This window comes from Embiotoca jacksoni, unplaced genomic scaffold, assembly GCF_022577435.1.
Source record: "Embiotoca jacksoni isolate LCO1_2020_lvr unplaced genomic scaffold, fEmbJac1.0.p SCAF_77, whole genome shotgun sequence".
In the NCBI taxonomy this organism is placed as follows: domain Eukaryota; kingdom Metazoa; phylum Chordata; class Actinopteri; family Embiotocidae; genus Embiotoca; species Embiotoca jacksoni.
In genome coordinates this window covers 250277-267500 of record NW_027185433.1, presented here as the reverse complement: position 1 = coordinate 267500, position 17224 = coordinate 250277, and the positions used below count along the sequence as shown (strand labels likewise).

Here is a 17224-nt window from a genome sequence, read left to right as displayed (position 1 = left end):
ACTGATCAGCTGATGTTTGTTTGTTTGTTTGTCTCCATCAGACAATAAGAAATAAAAACAGATTTTTCTTGAGAAGTGATCGATGCGATTGATCGGATCGATCCGTCTGAGGATGCTTCGGTGAAAACCCTCCCCGACGTTTCCTCTCCTCGGCTCATTCTCGCAGCTCATTGGATGAGAGACTCGGAGCTCCGCCCCTCGCAGCTGATCCACCAGTGAGGTGAGGGAATGAGCAGCAGGAGGGCTTCAGTCTGCCTCCTCCTTTTCCTCCCTTTACTCCTCCTCCTCCTCTTGAACCCTGACTCTGATCCCGGGTCTGGACCAGAACCTAAAGTTCTGGAACTGCAACAGGAAATAAAATGAAAACACAAAACAAAGTGAAGGGAGAGAAAATGCTGACGCGACGAAGCAGAAGGCAGAGTGGGTGGCGGCCTGCAGACGAACCAGGAAGCAGCGCCACCCGCAGACAAAGACCCGCAGTCAGGTACCGGGCCGGGCTTCAGGGCGCGGCTCTTTGTTTGAGGGTCACAGATGAAGGAGACGGAGGGAGCGCTTGATTTACATGTGGAGAAAACGAGCGCTCCCCTCAGACAACAAGCTCCTCCCACACAGGAAGTCCAGGCGTTCACACCGACTCTACCTGGAGGAGTCTCCAGGTAGGGAGAGGGGAGGACTTCCTGTGTGAGACAGAGGGACAGACAAGGGGGACAGACAGTAGGACAGACAGGTAAGCACCGCGTCTGAAAAACCGTGAATGCCACCACCGGTGGGACGACAGCAGCCATTACCATGGAGACCAACAGCCGTTACCATGGTTATCAGAGACCTAACACCTTGGCAACATGAGCCCCGTTTCCCCGGCAACGAACAGGAAGCTGGAGAGGGAGGGGCTTCAGTGAAATGTGTTGAGGGGAGGAGCGCTCGGGTGGGGCAGGAGCGCTCGGGTGGGGGGTGGGGGGGAGGCGCAGCGAGGGATGTTATTGGTCCTTCTTCTCTGATTCTGCCGAGTCGTCTTTAGACTCCTCCTCCTCAGGAGGTGTCTCCTCGTACCTGAAGAAGGGGGGGGGAAATAAAAGAATGAGTGAGATTAAACTCACCAATCAGTGAACTTCTATCTAATCACATGATCATCGTTATTAAGTAAAACATTGATCATCCAATCAACCAGCTGCCTCACGTGGAAGTTTTTCACACCAACTTCCTGTTTCTCAGTGAGGTCACTTCCTGTGTCTGTAGATCTTTGGTGGTGGTCAAGGATGGATGGATGGTTGATGGATGGATGGATGGTTGATGGATGGATGGTTGATGGATGGATGGATGGTTGATGGATGGATGGATGGATGAATGGATGGATGAATGGATGGTTGAAGGATGGATGGATGGTTGAAGGATGGATGGATGGTTGAAGGATGGATGGATGGTTGATGGATGGATGGTTGAAGGATAGATGGATGGTTGATGGATGGATGGATGGTTGATGGATGGATGGTTGAAGGATAGATGGATGGTTGATGGATGGATGGATGGATGGATGAATGGATGGTTGATGGATGGTTGAAGGATAGATGGATGGTTGATGGATGGATGGATGGATGAATGGATGGTTGAACGATGGATGGATAGTTGAAGGATGGATGGTTGAAGGATAGATGGATGGTTGATGGATGGATGGATGGATGAATGGATGGTTGAACGATGGATGGATGGTTGAAGGATAGATGGATGGATGAATGGATGGTTGATGGATGGTTGAACGATGGATGGATGGTTGAAGGATGGATGGATGGTTGATGGATGGATGGTTGATGGATTGTTGGATGGATGGATGGTTGAAGGATGGATGGATGGTTGAAGGATGGATGGATGGTTGAAGGATGGATGATGGATGCAGCTGCTCCTGTTAATGGGCTTTTTACCTGCCCAGGTGAGACAGGGAGGGGAGAGTAAAGACTGGGGGCGGGGCCTCTACATGGAGGTGGGCTGTAACCGGCGGCGCGGGGAGGAGCCTGTTGCCATAGAGATGGCGTCCATGGAGCTAGCCAAGCTCGCAGGAGAACCACTGACGGTTGGAAAGGAAGTGAGCCTGGGAGAACCAGGAAGTATCTCCTCTGTAGACTCATAGCTAACAATGGGAGGAAGAGGAGAAGGAGAAGGAGGAGGAGGAGGAAGAGATAAAAAGAAAAGTAAAGAACGTGGAGGTGAAGATGGCAAAAGACAGAAAAAGAGAGAGAGTGTGAGTTCATCTTAAACTCTAAAGTTACTGCAGAGATCTACTGAGGAAGAGGAGGAGGAGGAAAAGCAGGAACAGGAGGAGGGGAAAAAGAAGAGGAGAAGGAGGAAGAGGAGGAGTAAAAAAAGATGAGGGGTGATGAAGATCAGAGGTCTCTGTGACAACCCGAGCCGGAGAACCGAACAGAACCAGAACCTCAGACTGACACAGAGGTCCTGGTCCGGGGTCAGAGGTCGTGTAAGAGGCGGTGAAATGTTCCAGGAGTCGATCAGTAGTATTATTATTATTATTATGATGATGATGACGTCAGAAATCTTCCTCTCTGTTTCCATGACAGCGACAGTAAACTTCCTGCATGTCAGGCAGAGGCTGCCGTCCAATCGCAGCAGAGGGATTCATCACGTGACCAAAAGCCCTCCAACTAGGTGAGAAGACCGTACACCTCAACAAACATCCGATGATGTCATCGACTGTTTCTGTCTCAGGACATCAATCACTCTCTAAGCTTCACCCATCGGGGGGAGGAGCAGGATGTGCGGTTGCCGTGGTAACTCACCTGAACATCTCCGTGAGCTCTCCTTTCAACAGCGCCACGACGACGGGGAAGCCAACGCAGGCCGGGACCAGGTAGAGGAGGGCGGGCTGTGGGTGGGAGGGGCAGATCAATCAATCAATATATCAATCAGTCAGTGGATTAGTCCCTCCCCCTCCAGCGCCCTCCCCCTCCAGTCCCCGTACCTGAGCGTGTTTGAAGGTGTGCATGACGAAGATGGTGACCCCCAGGCCGAAGATGTAGGCCAGGAAACTGGAGTAGAAGTACGTCCTGCTGTTCTTCTTCAGGCTGCAGACACACACACAGGGTTAACGTGTGACATCGCCGTCACCAATCGGAGGACAAGACAGGACCGGACAGAGGGAGGGGGTGGGAGGGGAGGAGGGGGGAGGCAGGCGGGCCGGTCACCTGACGTCGAAGCGCAGCAGCAGGGCGATGAAGATCCCCGGGATGACGATGTCCCCCAGTCCCAGCATCGCAAAGTTACTGGCGTCAAGTCCTCGCTCCAGCAGGTCCTGGGGGAAGACCACTGGAGGAGGGACAGGAGAAAGACAGGGGGGTCAGAGAGTGAGACAGACAGGAGGACAGAGGGGACAGACAGAGGTGTTGTCCAGTCTCAGGTGGACGTCTCCTACTTACATTTGATTGGTGCTTCAAAGGACTTGGCGACTGTTACCATGACGTTGGTCCCAAACACCTGGAGACGGAGACAGTGAGGACAGGTGAGTCTGATGATGATGACGATGATGAAAGATATCAGGATTTTGATGACGTGATTGATCATGTCGAGTTGTTTGATCATATTTGTGGCTGTTGTGTTCACGCTGGTCTGTATTTCAACACGTTGTTACCATGGAGACGATCAGAACCCAGCTACAGCGTCAGATCAATAGTTGCATGATCGGCGCTGTCTGAGGTCATGTCTGTGAACCATATTGATCGTGCGGATATTGACGAGGCTCACCCAGAAGACGTCGTAGACGAACAGCCCCCCCAGCAGGATGCAGCCGGTACTGACGTTGTTCAGGTGGAGAAGCTCCACCCCGTTCAGGGCGAACGCCAGGCCGAACAGGTTGTTGGCTATCCAGTGCTGCGACGTCACAAAACACACAGGCAGCCTATTGGTTATCTGTGGTCACCTGGTCACCTGTCAGTCAGTGAGCAGGTAACAGTAATACGACCTGACCAGGTGAGTTACCTTCTTCAGCAGGTACCAGACTCCCACCACGCTGCTGATGACCAGACAGATCAGGTTCTTGGTGTCGAACTCATAGTTGACGATTTCTGAGGAGAAACAGGAGTCTGAAGTTAAATGGTCACATTTATTCATGATTGGCTGAGGCTCTGACACTCTGCTCTGTGATTGGCTGAGGCTCCGACACCCTGCTCTGTGATTGGCTGAGGCTCCGACACCCTGCTCTGTGATTGGCTGAGGCTCCGACACCCTGCTCTGTGATTGGCTGAGGCTCTGACACCCTGCTCTGTGATTGGCTGAGGCTCTGACCTTCTTTGGACTCCCCGGAGCCCTGCGTGAAGAGCAGCTGGTACTGCTTGTCGGGTATAGATGCCGGAAAGATTCTGGACATCAGAGGACTGAGAGACGGAGACAAGAAGACACAGTTGAGCTCCGGCAGCAGTCACACTGACCCGTGTCCTGATCCACACACGTGTGCTTGACGTACCTCATGGTGTGGGACAGAGCGAGGACACCCAGCACGAAGAAGTAGACGGACAGCAGCAGGTTGATGTACTCTTGAGAAAACACCTGAAACACAGACACCAGGTGAGATGAGGAACACAGGGCCCCTGCAGGACAGCCCAGGAGACCCCGACGTAGCTTAAAGAAGAGGTAGAGCCCAAGGCCCCTGCAGGATGGCCAGGTAGACCCCGATGTACCTTAAAGAAGAGGTAGAGCCCAAACAGAGTGCAGCTGGCGATGATGGGAAACCGGGCGGCGTCCCGACTGGTGATGGTCTCCGGCATGTCTGCTGCATTCTGGGAGGATAGACAACACAGAGGGAGGAGACGATGGGCTGTCAATAAGTAAATAAACATGTGGCCAGGTAGAGAAGAAGCAGCAGCAGAACTGAACCCGACCCGTCAAGACTCGACCCGATCACAAGCGGTCCAGCAGGTCTGAGGGGTCGGGCTCGGCGCTGCGGTGGAACAGTGAACTGTGTCAGGGGGGCGGGGCTTCTTCCACAGCTGTGGGTCTGATGTGTGTCAGAATATTAAAAAACTGAACTGAAGAGGAGTCCTTAGTGAAACCAGCACTAGGTGGACAGGAAACAGGTTTTATACTGGTTTTAGGACTGGTTTAAGACTGGTGTTAAGACTAGTTTAAGACTGGTTGTTATTATTTACAGGACGTCAGCTGAGTAGGCGGTCCTTCAATGTGGACCAGGACTCATTAACGTAGACACTGAACAGGTGATGATGTGACAGCAGCTGACTGACAGCCGACCTTGAGAGTCACCTCCATCTATATTCTCCTCTGTCGACTCCTCTGAGACACAAACTGGGACAGAGCTGAGGAGGAAGAGTCCCACATACCGTTACAGTACTCTGAATCCTTTACACGCCTGCAGTTGACAGTTATGTTGATTATTAATGAGATCGATCGATCGATTAAAACGATCGTACCAAACAGTTGCTACCAGCCGATATCTGTTCTGTGACGTCGTCAGTCTGAACAGAAGAATCATGGAGAGGCTTTAAAAATCAATCAATCAATCAAACCCCTGTCAGTCTGAATCGACTCGGAATCCTCTCAGCTGCTCGTCGCCATAGAAACCACTCTGGTCAGTGACATCACACACAGGTTCATGCAGTCAGACTGCGGATGACGTCATGTTACGTCTGAGCTCAGGTGACGGTTCTGTATCGGATCAGCAACAACGTGCAGCGAGGAGGTCGTCAGAAGATCAATAAATCAGGAGTAAACAAAGTCTTGTTGTTTACAAGAGTCGATCAATGAGCTCAGAGTGTTCCTGAACGCAGCACGGAGTCAGACCATCAACACCGAGTTCTACTGGGACCTTCTGAGGTTCTGTTCTGGTTTTGGACCTCTTTTCTGCTTCGCGGTATGCAGGTCAGTGATGATTGTTTCACCTGTCCCTCGTTGTCCTTCCCCTCCCTGCCGTATTTCATTCTGTGTTCTCTTCTTCTTCTTTCGTCACTTTTGTTTCAGTTTCCTGTCTGTCGCTGCTACTATTTGAAAACCCAGAGAACAACAAACCACCTGAACTGTGGCGCCATGGCAACAAGGGTTCTCCAAACATGGCAACACGCCGCTCACGGCTTTTTGAAGATTTTCAGTTTCCTTTAAAAAAAAAAAAAAAACAGCAAATGATTCTGTAGTGGAAATCACCGCACGGGCTGAGGAACACTTGCTGCTCGGTGTGCATCAGTGCGTTGCGTTCAGGAACACTCCGGACTTATTGATCGATCCTCTTATGTGTATTAATCAGCTGACATATGGAGCTGGATGATGGGTCAGTCGGGCTCCACCAGTGTTGTGTGTTTGCTGCAGCGGCTCTCATACTCACTCTGAACCCAGAATCGTACTCATTGTCTCCGAGCTCCTACAGACGGACGGACGGGCGGATGGACAGACAGACGGACAGATGGGTGGACAGACAGGTGAGCACAGACAGACAGGGAGAGAGAGGGATCAGATCGGTGACAGCGAGGAGGACAGGAAGCAGCAAGAAAAAGTAAAAATCAAACCGACAGGAGTCAAGAGGCAGCAACTGAACCGGCACTGTTGCATTCTGGGAGGAGAACAGACCTACTGATCTCTGATTGGATGGTATCGACCTGATCGTACAGAAGCAGCGGTTCTCAACTGGTGGGTCACGACCGCGAGTCTTTTTGAAGTCTCTGGAACTGTTGATGCTGGACTTTTATTTTGAAGGACATGTTTCATCATCAGGTGAGGTAACAGAGTTCGGATCAGGTAAGTCTGACTTTAATAAGTCTGACTTTAATTAGTTCAAAACAAGTCTGACTTTAATAAGTCTGACTTTAATAAGTCTGACCAGCTGAGAACCACTGGACTGAAAGATGACTGACAGGAGAGAGAGAGACAGGAAGGACGGCGAGAGAGACAGGAAGGACGGGGAGAGGAGGATGGAGGAGGTCATGTGACAGGAGCTGGGTTCAACATCTGTCTGTGAGCCAATCATATTCAAGATCCATATTCATTCATATTGAGCAGCATGATAATCTAATTTTATTTATTCCTGTCAATCAGACTGGATTGATGCTCCTGTCATCAATTAACAACACATCAGGGAGTCCAGCTGTCATCATCATCATCATCAATCAGCTGTGCAGGATCAATATGATCAATAACAGCTGGACCTCTTTATTGATCACAGACACCAGAACATGTCCTAATGTGTTGACTCTGGTTATTGATTGTTTACTGGGAGTATTGATCCCTCATCAGCTGGATAAACAATCGGTCCGTCTCTGGGGGACAAAGTGTCCCAGAGACACGGAGACTTCCTGTTTACATTCACCCGGAAAACAGCAGAGAGGAGGGGACAACAGGTGAGACGGTTTCCTCCTCCACCTGTCCACCTGTCCATCCCCACCTGTTCCGTGTTTGACTTCCGGTGAGGTTCACGTCTGGCGGGCCCTCGCCAGGATAGGAGGACAGACAGGTAGGGAGACACCTGTCTGTCTGTCCGTCACACCGGAGGACAGACAGATAGGGAGACACCTGTCCGTCTGTCCTTCACACCGGAGGACAGACAGGTAGGGAGACACCTGTCTGTCTGTCCTTCACACCGGAGGACAGACCGTGAACGGCCGGTTAGCAGCCGTTAACGAACAAACAAACAGCTGTCCGCTCCGGTCCTTCCGGTTCCTGATCGATACACCGATCACCGGGGACCGAGTATTGATCGGTGACGCGGGCGGAGCTGCTATTAAACACTTTTCTTTCCAGCCGGAAGAGCCGTTAGCCTGCTAGCCGTTAGCTGACGCAGCCAGCCGGAGGAGGCTCACTGCGGCCGGGCTGCGGTGAAACGCGAACCCGAGGACCGACGGGTACCTTGGACTTGGAGCAGGTGACGGACCGGAGGGCTCCGAAGAAGATGGGCAGCAGGGCCATGAACACCAGGCTGCCGTACGCCAGCGCCGTGCCCTCCGGACTGGCCACGAACTTGGCCGTCGCGTTCAGCGCCTCGGTTCCGTTGGAGTCCGTCGCGTTCAGGGCGTCCAGGACCGCGGCGGCGGCGGCCTCGGAGGCCGCGGCGGGTTCAGCCTCAGACATGGTTCTTCAGAGCGGGCTTCGGGGGACTGTTGGGGCTGCGGCGGACTCGGACACACGGCTGGAGGTGGGAGCTGCGGCGGCGCGTTCTCATTCATCCACCTCACTGATGCTGCGCGAGCCCCGGTAAGGCCACGTTTCCTAAAACAGGAACAGAGAGTGCAGCAACAGGAAGAGGTCTCACTCTGCCGCTGCTTTCCAGAACCTTTAAGGCCACGTTTACTAAAACGGGGGAGCAGAGAGTAAGCGAAAAGAAGGGGTCTCACTCTGCCGCTGTTTCCCGAGCACCTTAACGTCACCGGTGGATCACCTGATCCTGGATCGATAACAGGATTTCCAGATCCTGAACTTTCTGATCCAGATGAAACTGTTTAAACGGAGGGTCCATCCGTCAGCTGCACTCTCGCAGACCAGAAGATTTGTTCAAACGTGACATGTTTTTGTTTTATAATAGACGATCTTTGTGAAGAGGAAGTAGCGGGTCTTCTTCGTTGGTGGAACACGGAGTTCTGACGGAGTGGAGGAGAGTCGGAGATCCGTCAGAGTGAACCATCTCTCTTATAGACAGTCTGTGGTCCACAGACTTATCTTCAACTAAAACACCACATCTGTTAAAATGTCAACATTACAAACTTTATTGAATCTTATAAACAAACAACAGACGACAAAAAAATATTTAAAAAAAAAACAACAAGTCAAAACAAAAATAAACAAGTCTCAACATGGCCTGAAATATTCCAAATATTTACATTTGATGAGTGAAACAGAGACGAGAGGACGACGGAGAAACAAGAAAACAATAAAAACAAGAAACAATAACGACAACAAAAGAAAACAATACAAAAAAAAAAGAAAACAATAAAAACATGACCCTGAAACACCCAGATGCTGCTCCAGGTGTGTTCCCAACAGTCTACCTGGAGTTCTTATTGATCTCCAGGTCAAAGGTCATTATTGATCAAACTGCTGGTCAGAAGAATAAAAATATAATAAAGTGTAATGAGCCTTTAAATTCCACCTCGTCCTTTACGGTGAACTCGGGTGAACTCGGGTGAACCGATCGATCGCTGCGAGCGGACCGACGGTCACAGACGGGGAAGCCACCACACCATGGTGGACAGGAGGACCAGGAGGGGCGTGGCCTGGAGCAGGAGGGCGGAGCCATTCAGGAGGGCGGAGCGCTTCAGTGTCAGTGTCACCTCGAGGGGGAAGTGGTCGCTCACCTCCATCACCTGGCAGACAGAAGGAGCAGAGGGGGCGGAGTCAGAGGGCGGAGTCACACGGAGAGGTCACGTTAAAAAAAAGACAGGAAGTCTAGGAGCTGCTTAAACTCTGCCTCCTTTTTTAAAAAACACGACCTGTAGTTTGTACAGGAAGAGTCACAGAGCGCTGAGTCAGCTGGTTAGCCCGCTAACACGCTAAACAGCTGCAGATCAACAGTTGTTGATCCTTCGCATTGTTTCTGCTTTCAGAATCAGAGAAAGACGTCAGGAAGGAACCCAGCTGATTGGGTTTCACTGATGTCATGTGATCAGGAAGTCTTACTCTGGTCCTGCTGAGTTTGAACTGTTTGGAGAAGTCGAAGACTTTCGCAGAGAACGGATGGATCGCCTTCAGGAACGGTTCTCCGTGTACCACAATCCTGGAACACACACACACACACACACACACACACACACACACACACGCACACGCACACAGAGTTCAGGTAAAATCAAACTGCTCAAAAATAGAAAAAAAAAATAATAATTTTTTAATTTTCCATAACAACACACACACACACACACACACACACACACACACACACCTGTCGTAAGCACAGTTGGTGTCTTTGCCGACGGTCGTGTCCACTCGGTCTCCAATCAACCAGGAGAAATTGGAGTCCTTGTACAGTCGGATCTTCTTCCTGTCGGTTCGCGTCACGTACGCACAGCTGGCGTGGAAATCTCCGAGGAACATCACGTTCTACACACACACACACACACACACACACACACACACACACACACACACACACACACACACAAATTATAACTTCAAACTGAAGTTTATTTTATTCTGAAACATGTTTTCAGCAGGAACGTTCTTAATGATTTCTAAAAACATTCCTAAAATATTTGGTAGAAGAACTTTATCCCACTTTAAAGAAAACAAACAACAATATTACATCATGTCTAACCAATCAGCTGGGGAGGAGCTGACACTATGCCCCGCCCACCTGTACCAGCAACCTGACTGCACCCCCAGACGTGTCACTCAAACAGGAGGATTCAGCCGACAGATGATCTTCTGACAAACATGGAGGATCACCGAAACACGCCCCCCTGACCGACAGCCAATCAGAAGGTGTCTCCTCACCGTGTTGTTCCACTTCCTGCTGACTTCCTGGAAGACGTCGTAGAGCCGGTCGATCTCCTGGACGGCCTGACGGGGTTCCGTGTGGAGCGGAACCAGGATGAACTTCTCGATCGCTGCCGGACAGAGAGGACGAGGAGGAGGAAGAGTGATGAAGAGGAGGAGGAGGAGGAGGAGGAGAGATAAAGAGGGACACTCAGGTGAAACAGGTTCTCATAAATAATGTTGTTGTTTTTTTATATATATAAACTCACCTGTTTGGTTACTCTGGAACTGAACAACAAACGGTTCTCTGACGAACGACTGTTTCCGACTGTACTGATGCTGACCGATCACTTTCACCATCTGAGTCCTGGAGGAGGAGAGGCGGGGGGGGAGAGGGGGAGGGGGGGTGTTCAGGTGCATTGTGTTCAGGTGCACATGGGTGCGTACAGGTGTCTCTACAGGTGCATTCAAGTGTGCATTCAGGTGCGTTCAGGTGTCTGTTCATCCGAGGAAGTTCAGGTCTGCTCCACCAGCGTGTCTCACCTGTAGATGAAGACGTACTGCTGCAGGTCCTCAGGTGAGTTTCCGAGCCCTTTACTGGACAGTGATTGGTAGCTGTGACCTTCGTACCTGAAAACACAGAGACGCTGTTGAAACTCTGCAGTGTGTTTACTTTGAACAGCAGGTAGTGTGTGTGTGTGTGTGTGTGTGTGTGTGTGTGTGTGTGTGTGTGTGTGTGTGTGTGTGTGTGTGTGTTTTGCAGGGTTTTTAACACATCGCACTGACCAATCCAAAGTACCAATTTATGATTTGCTGATATCTATAAATACAGGACGATCAATACCGCTGCTCTGCATCTGATCTGGTCAGCGCTGCTTTATAACAGATAATAACGCAGACATGGCTTTATGAAGTTATTTGTCAACAACAACAATAGCACCTCCTGTAAACAATAATCACATTTGTAATCATATTAATTACAGTTGTGTTCAGGAGAGATTATAACTGCTGACAAACGTCCTCATATCTGCTTATAGCTGCATTATAGTGTTATTAACGTGTCTAAAGTCAGACTACCAATGTTAACGTAACGTAACAACACTGAAGCTAAAGTAGTCGAGCCGTCGGGACAGCCCAGAGGTGGAAAGTTACTCAAGTAATGTTTGTGAATATGTAGTATCGTATTGAGTAGATATATTTAAAAGTACTTGATACTTGTGCAGTATTTTTACCACATTATTACTGAAATCTTTACAGGATTTTTCCTGTTTATTTTATTTTCGCTGTATTTTTTACCGTATTTTTATTGTCTTTTTTACTTTATTTTAACTATGTTTTTAACGTATTTCTATTTTATTTTAACAGGATTTTAACCGTATTTTTACTTTATTTCTACTGTATTTTTACTGCACTAAATACGGCTAAAAATGCTACCGTTGCTATCGGCATTGATACATAAAACACCTTCAGCAGGTTTTCATCCAGCTGCTCTGAGGACTTTAAAATACTGCTAAGAAATCTTTCTGGTGATTTAAACTGCAGGGTGTTTTTATATCTTTTGAACATTTTAATGTTGTGTCTTCCACCCTTGCAGTTGCCCCTCAGTTAGCTCCCCTATCAGCATGCTGCTAATTTTCCCTCCCGATGACCAGTTTGTCCGCCCACAGATCCACACATGCAGAACGGTGATTGTTAGTTTCGTGGATTAGTGGCGTAAACGATCCCAGAGACACAGACTGACATACAGGAAGAAGAAACCTTTTAGATACAGTTACCGTTAGCACGAGGGACAAGCTAAAGGCTAACCGACACCAGATTATAACGAATCATTCGCCAACAAACAAGTCGAGATGAAATCAGATGTTTCCTGTTAGACAGCAGCAGCTCTCAGCTGTAGTTTAATTTCAGGTTTATTTGTTTCATGAAGTGGTTTAAAGGTGATCAATAAAATCTGAAGATTAATTCTTAAAACTGACTGATAACTGCTGAACCAATCAGCATCCAGCGGTGACGCCACCTGCCGGTTTGTGAACGTTTTAAAGCCTCCAGTTCAGATTCTGTCCGTCGCCATTTTTGCTAGTTTGGAACGGTTTGGAGCAGGAAGTGACCATATTTGGACGAGCTGGGGGAGGAGCCAGCAGTGGATCTGACTGATCTGATTGGAAAACTGACGATACTACGTCCCGCCCGCCGATAGCTGTAACCTGACTGCACCACAGGCCTGTCAATCAAACAAGACTCGACCAGATTTCAAAATAAAGCTCAAATATTGGATTTCTGTACCAGATTTCAAAATAAAGCTCATGTTGGATTTTGTTTGGCAGAGATTTCAAAATCAAACTCACATGCTTAATTTCTGTAGCAGATTTTCAAAGTTAAAGTGTGAGCTGCTCTTCAGGTGTGAGGATTAGTAGAGAGAGTAAATACAGGTGATCAGAATGATTGATTATGATTAGAGGGAGTTCCACATGCTCATAAAATCCACTGTACCTGTCAGTTTCCCTGTTGGAGGCAGACAGCAGACACATAGTGAACACCTGCTCCTACTCATGTCCATCATGCTAGTGTGACAGTCTGACATCATTCTAACTGCAGTCCAACATGGCAGCACGTGATGAAATGAGTTACGCTCGTTAAACTCGTTAGTCTCCAACTAACTCGTTCGATTAACTCAGTTTCAAACTAACGCGTTATCCTCAAACTAACTCGTCAGATTAACTCGTTAACAGATTTTACATGATTACGATCAAACTCCTGCCGAGCTGCTGCAGAACCACTCAACTGTTTCCCTTCAATAAAGTCTTAAAGAACAACTCTGGTTTATTTCAACCTGCTCTGTGGCTGTCAGGATCAATAATCAATAATTAATAATCAGAAAGGAAGTGTCCTCTGATGTAGATCAATAACAGGAAAATGTCTCAGTTTCTGTTTCCTGGAACTTTGAACTTTTTTTTTTTTTTATTATTGTTTGTTGTAAAGCTGCAGAAGCTCCACGTCTCTCCACAGAGGAGGACAGTTACAGTCTGTCTGTCCCTCAGAGACACAGAGGACGCCTTCACACAGAGACACAGCAGGTGAAATAAAGTGGAATGAGCCTTTAAAACAGAGCTGCAGGTGTTCAGTTCACCTGTTGAGAGCCAACAGCAAAGTCTTGATCGCTTTACCATCAGCGTCCACCACGTCCTGCAAGAGACAGATGTCACAGCGGGACACCACCTGCAGACAGACAGACAGATAGACAGTGGGACAGAGAGACAGATACAGACAGGAATTACAGCATTATAATGTGTTATTTCTAAATCAGAAAATAACAGAACTAAAACCAGAAGTAGTGACGCTGTGTAAAATGTAAATAAAAACAGAATGTGATGATTCTTAAATCACGTTAACTCCTATTTCATTTAAAACAGAACAAAGACGACATATAAAATGTTAAAACTGAGACATTTTATTGTTTTTTTAAAATATCTGCTTATTTTGAATTTGATGGCAGCAACACCAGTTGGGACGGGGTCATGTTTACCACCGTGTTGCATCACCTGTTGTTTTAACAACACTCTGCAAACACCAGAGAAGGCGGTGGTGTTTCTGGATCATGTTCATATCTGGTTTCTTCTTTGTAGAGCTTTTAACCTGCATTTTGTGAACTGTGTTCACAGACGATGGTTTTCTGAAGTGTTCCTGAGCCCATGCAGTGATTTCCACCACAGAATTGTGTCTGTTTATTAATGCAGTGCTGCCTGAGGGCCCGAAGATCACCACTATCCAATATAATGTGTGTGTTAGTGTGTGTCAGTGTGTGTGTGTGTGTGTGTGTGTGTGTGTGTGTGCGCTACCCGTGTCAAAGTGTGTATCAGTCGGTAGTTTGAAGACTTCTGCTGGTTAAATTTCTGCACGTTGTACGAACAGATCCTGAATCCAGAAACTGATGCTGTCCCAACGAGGAGGAGGAGGAGGAGGAAGACGAGAGGAAGAGGAGGAGGAGGATAGTGCCACTTCATGGTTAGTTCTGAGGAGACAGGACACATGATGAGCCGGGGAGTCCGAAACTAGGAGCATCACAGTGAGACATTCGGAGAACTGATGCATGCTGGGATGTTAAACAGGGAGCAGAGACACACAGGTCAGAGGGACTCTCTTTGAGCCGAGCTGAGCGCTCACAAACCTGCTGGGGACAAACAAACAAACAAACAAACAAACAAACAAATGAACACATGTTTCCTCTGCAGTTAAACAGAGATGTTTACTGCAGCCTGCAGGGGGCGACAGAGAGCAGCAGGAAGTCCAGCTATGCTTCGAACAAGTCAGGCAGGGAGCAAAGAGCAGTGTGTGTGTGTGTGTGTGTGTGTGTTTCATTGTGTTTGTATAAAAGGTGCTCTATAAATAAAGTCCGACTGATCTGTGATTTAAAAAGCAGTCGGAGAGCGACCGACAGCAGCAGACGGTTGAGGACGTTAAGGGCGTGGACGTTAAACTTTACAGCTCTAGATTAAAAACAGTCAGCGAGTCAGCGTTTGGAGGCTCTCGGCCCCTCGGGGCTCCTCCCAGCTGGTCCGACCGGTGCAGCGACTCCTCGCAGACACTCCCAACGCAGCAGGAGGACCGGACACCACTGTTCACTCAGCTGTCTGACACAACAACATGATAACACCGTGACCACTCCATAACAACAACAACAACAACATGAACAACCATATGACAACAACAACAACAACATGAACAACAACATGAACAACATGACAACCACAACAACATAAACAACAACATAACAACAACAACATGAACAACAACAACATGAACAACCACAACATGAACAATAACATGACAACAACAGCAATATGACAACCACAACAACAATATGAACAACAACATGAACAACAACAACAACATGACAACAACCACAACAACAACATGAACAACAACAACAACCACAACATGAACAACAACATGACAACAACAACATGAACAACCACAACAACATGAACAACCACATGAAAAACAACATGGACAACAACAACAGCATGACAACCACATGAACAACATGACAACCACATGAACAACCACAATATGACAACCACATAAACAACATGACAACCACATGAACAACCACAATATGACAACCACATAAACAACATGACAACCACATGAACAACATGACAACCACATGAACAACATGACAAATGAACAACCACAATATGACAACCACATGAACAACATGACAAATGAACAACCACAATATGACAACCACATAAACAACACCATGACAACACCATGATGACCCTGCAGAGTTTTAGGATCCTCTGAGCTCTGTGTGTTCGAAGGCCCCCGAAGGACACAAAGCACTCGGAGGACTCGTTGCACAACCACGAAGATGAAACCTGATTTTGAAGGAGCTCAGAATAATTCATATTTCTGATTATCCTCCAAACATCTAACCTGAAGACGTCTGAGAGGACGACGCGTTCAGGGACAGTCTGCACTTCAGATTAAAGTCTCACTGATACACGTCAAACGCTGGCCCTCAACTTTGAACCAGCACAAGTTCCTGTTTCAACAGGAAACATGTTAATATGCTGAGGACAGTCACTCATTAACAGGTTTAACACGTCTGATGTCCTGAAAGTCCCGTAAACCACCTGTTAGGTCCTCGTAAACCACCTCGTCCGCAGGTTCAGGAGACGATTCAAACTCTGCAGCAGAGTCTCAAAGGCTTCCAGCAGAGACACATAAATATACCGAACACAGACACATCTGGACTCACATTTCCTGTTTCTGACTGGCTCGTGACTCGTTTGAACGTTTCACACATGTGATCGTTTCGCAGAAAGCTGAAGAGTTCGGAGAGGAGGACGAGGAGGAGGAAGAAGAGGAAGTGGAAGAAGCTGTCAAGATAAACATGCAAAAATGTTTACAACACACGACCTGCTCAACTCAATCTGGGTCACACACTCAACTCTCAGGTTTCAACCACCCCATTGAAATACACTCTGAACACACACCTGGACCAGGACCAGGACCTGGACCTGGACCAGGACCTACAGTTCTTACCTTTCCAGGTGAGCTCAGGCCAGCCGTGTGTCTCTGCTGCTGAACGTCGGAGTGTGTCCTGCTGGGAGGAGGCTCCCTACCTGCATCTGATGTCACCTCACCCTGAATCACAGAGGTTCTGTTAGTTTGTCCACGCCCTTCAGAATGCAGCATTCAGAGACCGTGGGACAGTTCGTAGTCCATGTTTGGAGTTTGTCTAAACTTCAGACATAGACTCTAAAGAGACTGTAAAGATCAGACAGGCGAGTAAATATTAATGTTTCAATTAGTTTATGATCATGTTGTTTTAATGATAGTTTATGATTGTTGTCTAACAGCCTCGAAACTCCAGTCTGAACATCATCAACATGTTTCATCACCGAGTCAAAGGTCTTAAAAACATTGATTGATTGAGTCCAGTCAGAGATGTCACTCAGATCTAGCAAATTAAAGTTAATAAAGTCTAGAGTCAAACTTTGATGAGGAAACAATAACATGCAGATATTTTCCTTGAGTAGAAGAAGTGTGTGTATATATACACATATATATATATATATATATATATATATATATATATATATATATATACTGATAGTGTTCAGCAATTTACAAAATCAGTATTTTCTATAACCCAGGATGACCTGGTACTGACCTGGTACTAACCCAGGATGACCTGGTACTTACCTGGTACTGACCTGGTACTAACCTGGTACTAACCCAGGATGACCTGGTACTGACCCAGGATGAGCTGGTACGGACCTGGTACTGACCCAGGATGAGCTGGTACGGACCT

At 47.8% G+C, this 17224-nt stretch overlaps 2 protein-coding genes across 8 annotated transcripts in view; both read right to left on the bottom strand.

The window, feature by feature from the left end:
- Positions 1–8458, bottom strand: part of hm13 (histocompatibility (minor) 13) — a 9198-nt gene extending 740 nt beyond the window's left edge. Inside the window, exons 1-14 of one of the 4 annotated variants that reach the window (XM_069177741.1) lie at positions 8331–8458; positions 7846–8205; positions 6332–6367; positions 4680–4778; positions 4466–4548; positions 4288–4376; positions 3982–4067; positions 3748–3873; positions 3423–3480; positions 3192–3312; positions 2969–3071; positions 2787–2872; positions 1917–2122; positions 964–1050 (exon numbers count right to left, since the gene is read on the bottom strand). In XM_069177741.1, the coding sequence (XP_069033842.1) occupies positions 1966–2122; positions 2787–2872; positions 2969–3071; positions 3192–3312; positions 3423–3480; positions 3748–3873; positions 3982–4067; positions 4288–4376; positions 4466–4548; positions 4680–4778; positions 6332–6367; positions 7846–8067 (1266 nt within the window). In that variant the 5' untranslated portion in view covers positions 8068–8205; positions 8331–8458 and the 3' untranslated portion in view covers positions 964–1050; positions 1917–1965. Of the gene's footprint in view, positions 1051–1916; positions 2123–2786; positions 2873–2968; positions 3072–3191; positions 3313–3422; positions 3481–3747; positions 3874–3981; positions 4068–4287; positions 4377–4465; positions 4549–4679; positions 4779–6331; positions 6368–7845 lie in introns of all 4 variants that reach the window. The other 3 variants (XM_069177743.1, XM_069177742.1, XM_069177744.1) reach the window with 3 other exon arrangements.
- Positions 8459–8675: 217 nt separating this feature from the next.
- LOC138215530 (deoxyribonuclease gamma-like) lies at positions 8676–16946 on the bottom strand. Of its 4 annotated transcripts, XM_069177748.1 has the most exons (11): positions 16453–16946; positions 16166–16286; positions 14241–14413; positions 13532–13620; positions 12895–12906; positions 10948–11034; positions 10674–10771; positions 10423–10535; positions 9872–10029; positions 9610–9706; positions 8676–9296 (listed from the first exon to the last, which is right to left on the bottom strand). In XM_069177748.1, the coding sequence occupies exons 3-11, from the start codon at positions 14403–14405 to the stop codon at positions 9150–9152; spliced, it is 966 nt and encodes a 321-aa protein (XP_069033849.1). In that variant the 5' UTR covers positions 14406–14413; positions 16166–16286; positions 16453–16946; the 3' UTR covers positions 8676–9149. The 4 variants fall into 4 exon arrangements, with proteins under 4 accessions (XP_069033849.1, XP_069033848.1, XP_069033846.1 ...); XM_069177747.1 differs by lacking the exon at positions 16166–16286; XM_069177745.1 differs by lacking the exons at positions 16166–16286; positions 16453–16946 and having other exon boundaries at positions 14241–15792.
- Between the last annotated feature and the right edge of the window lie 278 nt (positions 16947–17224).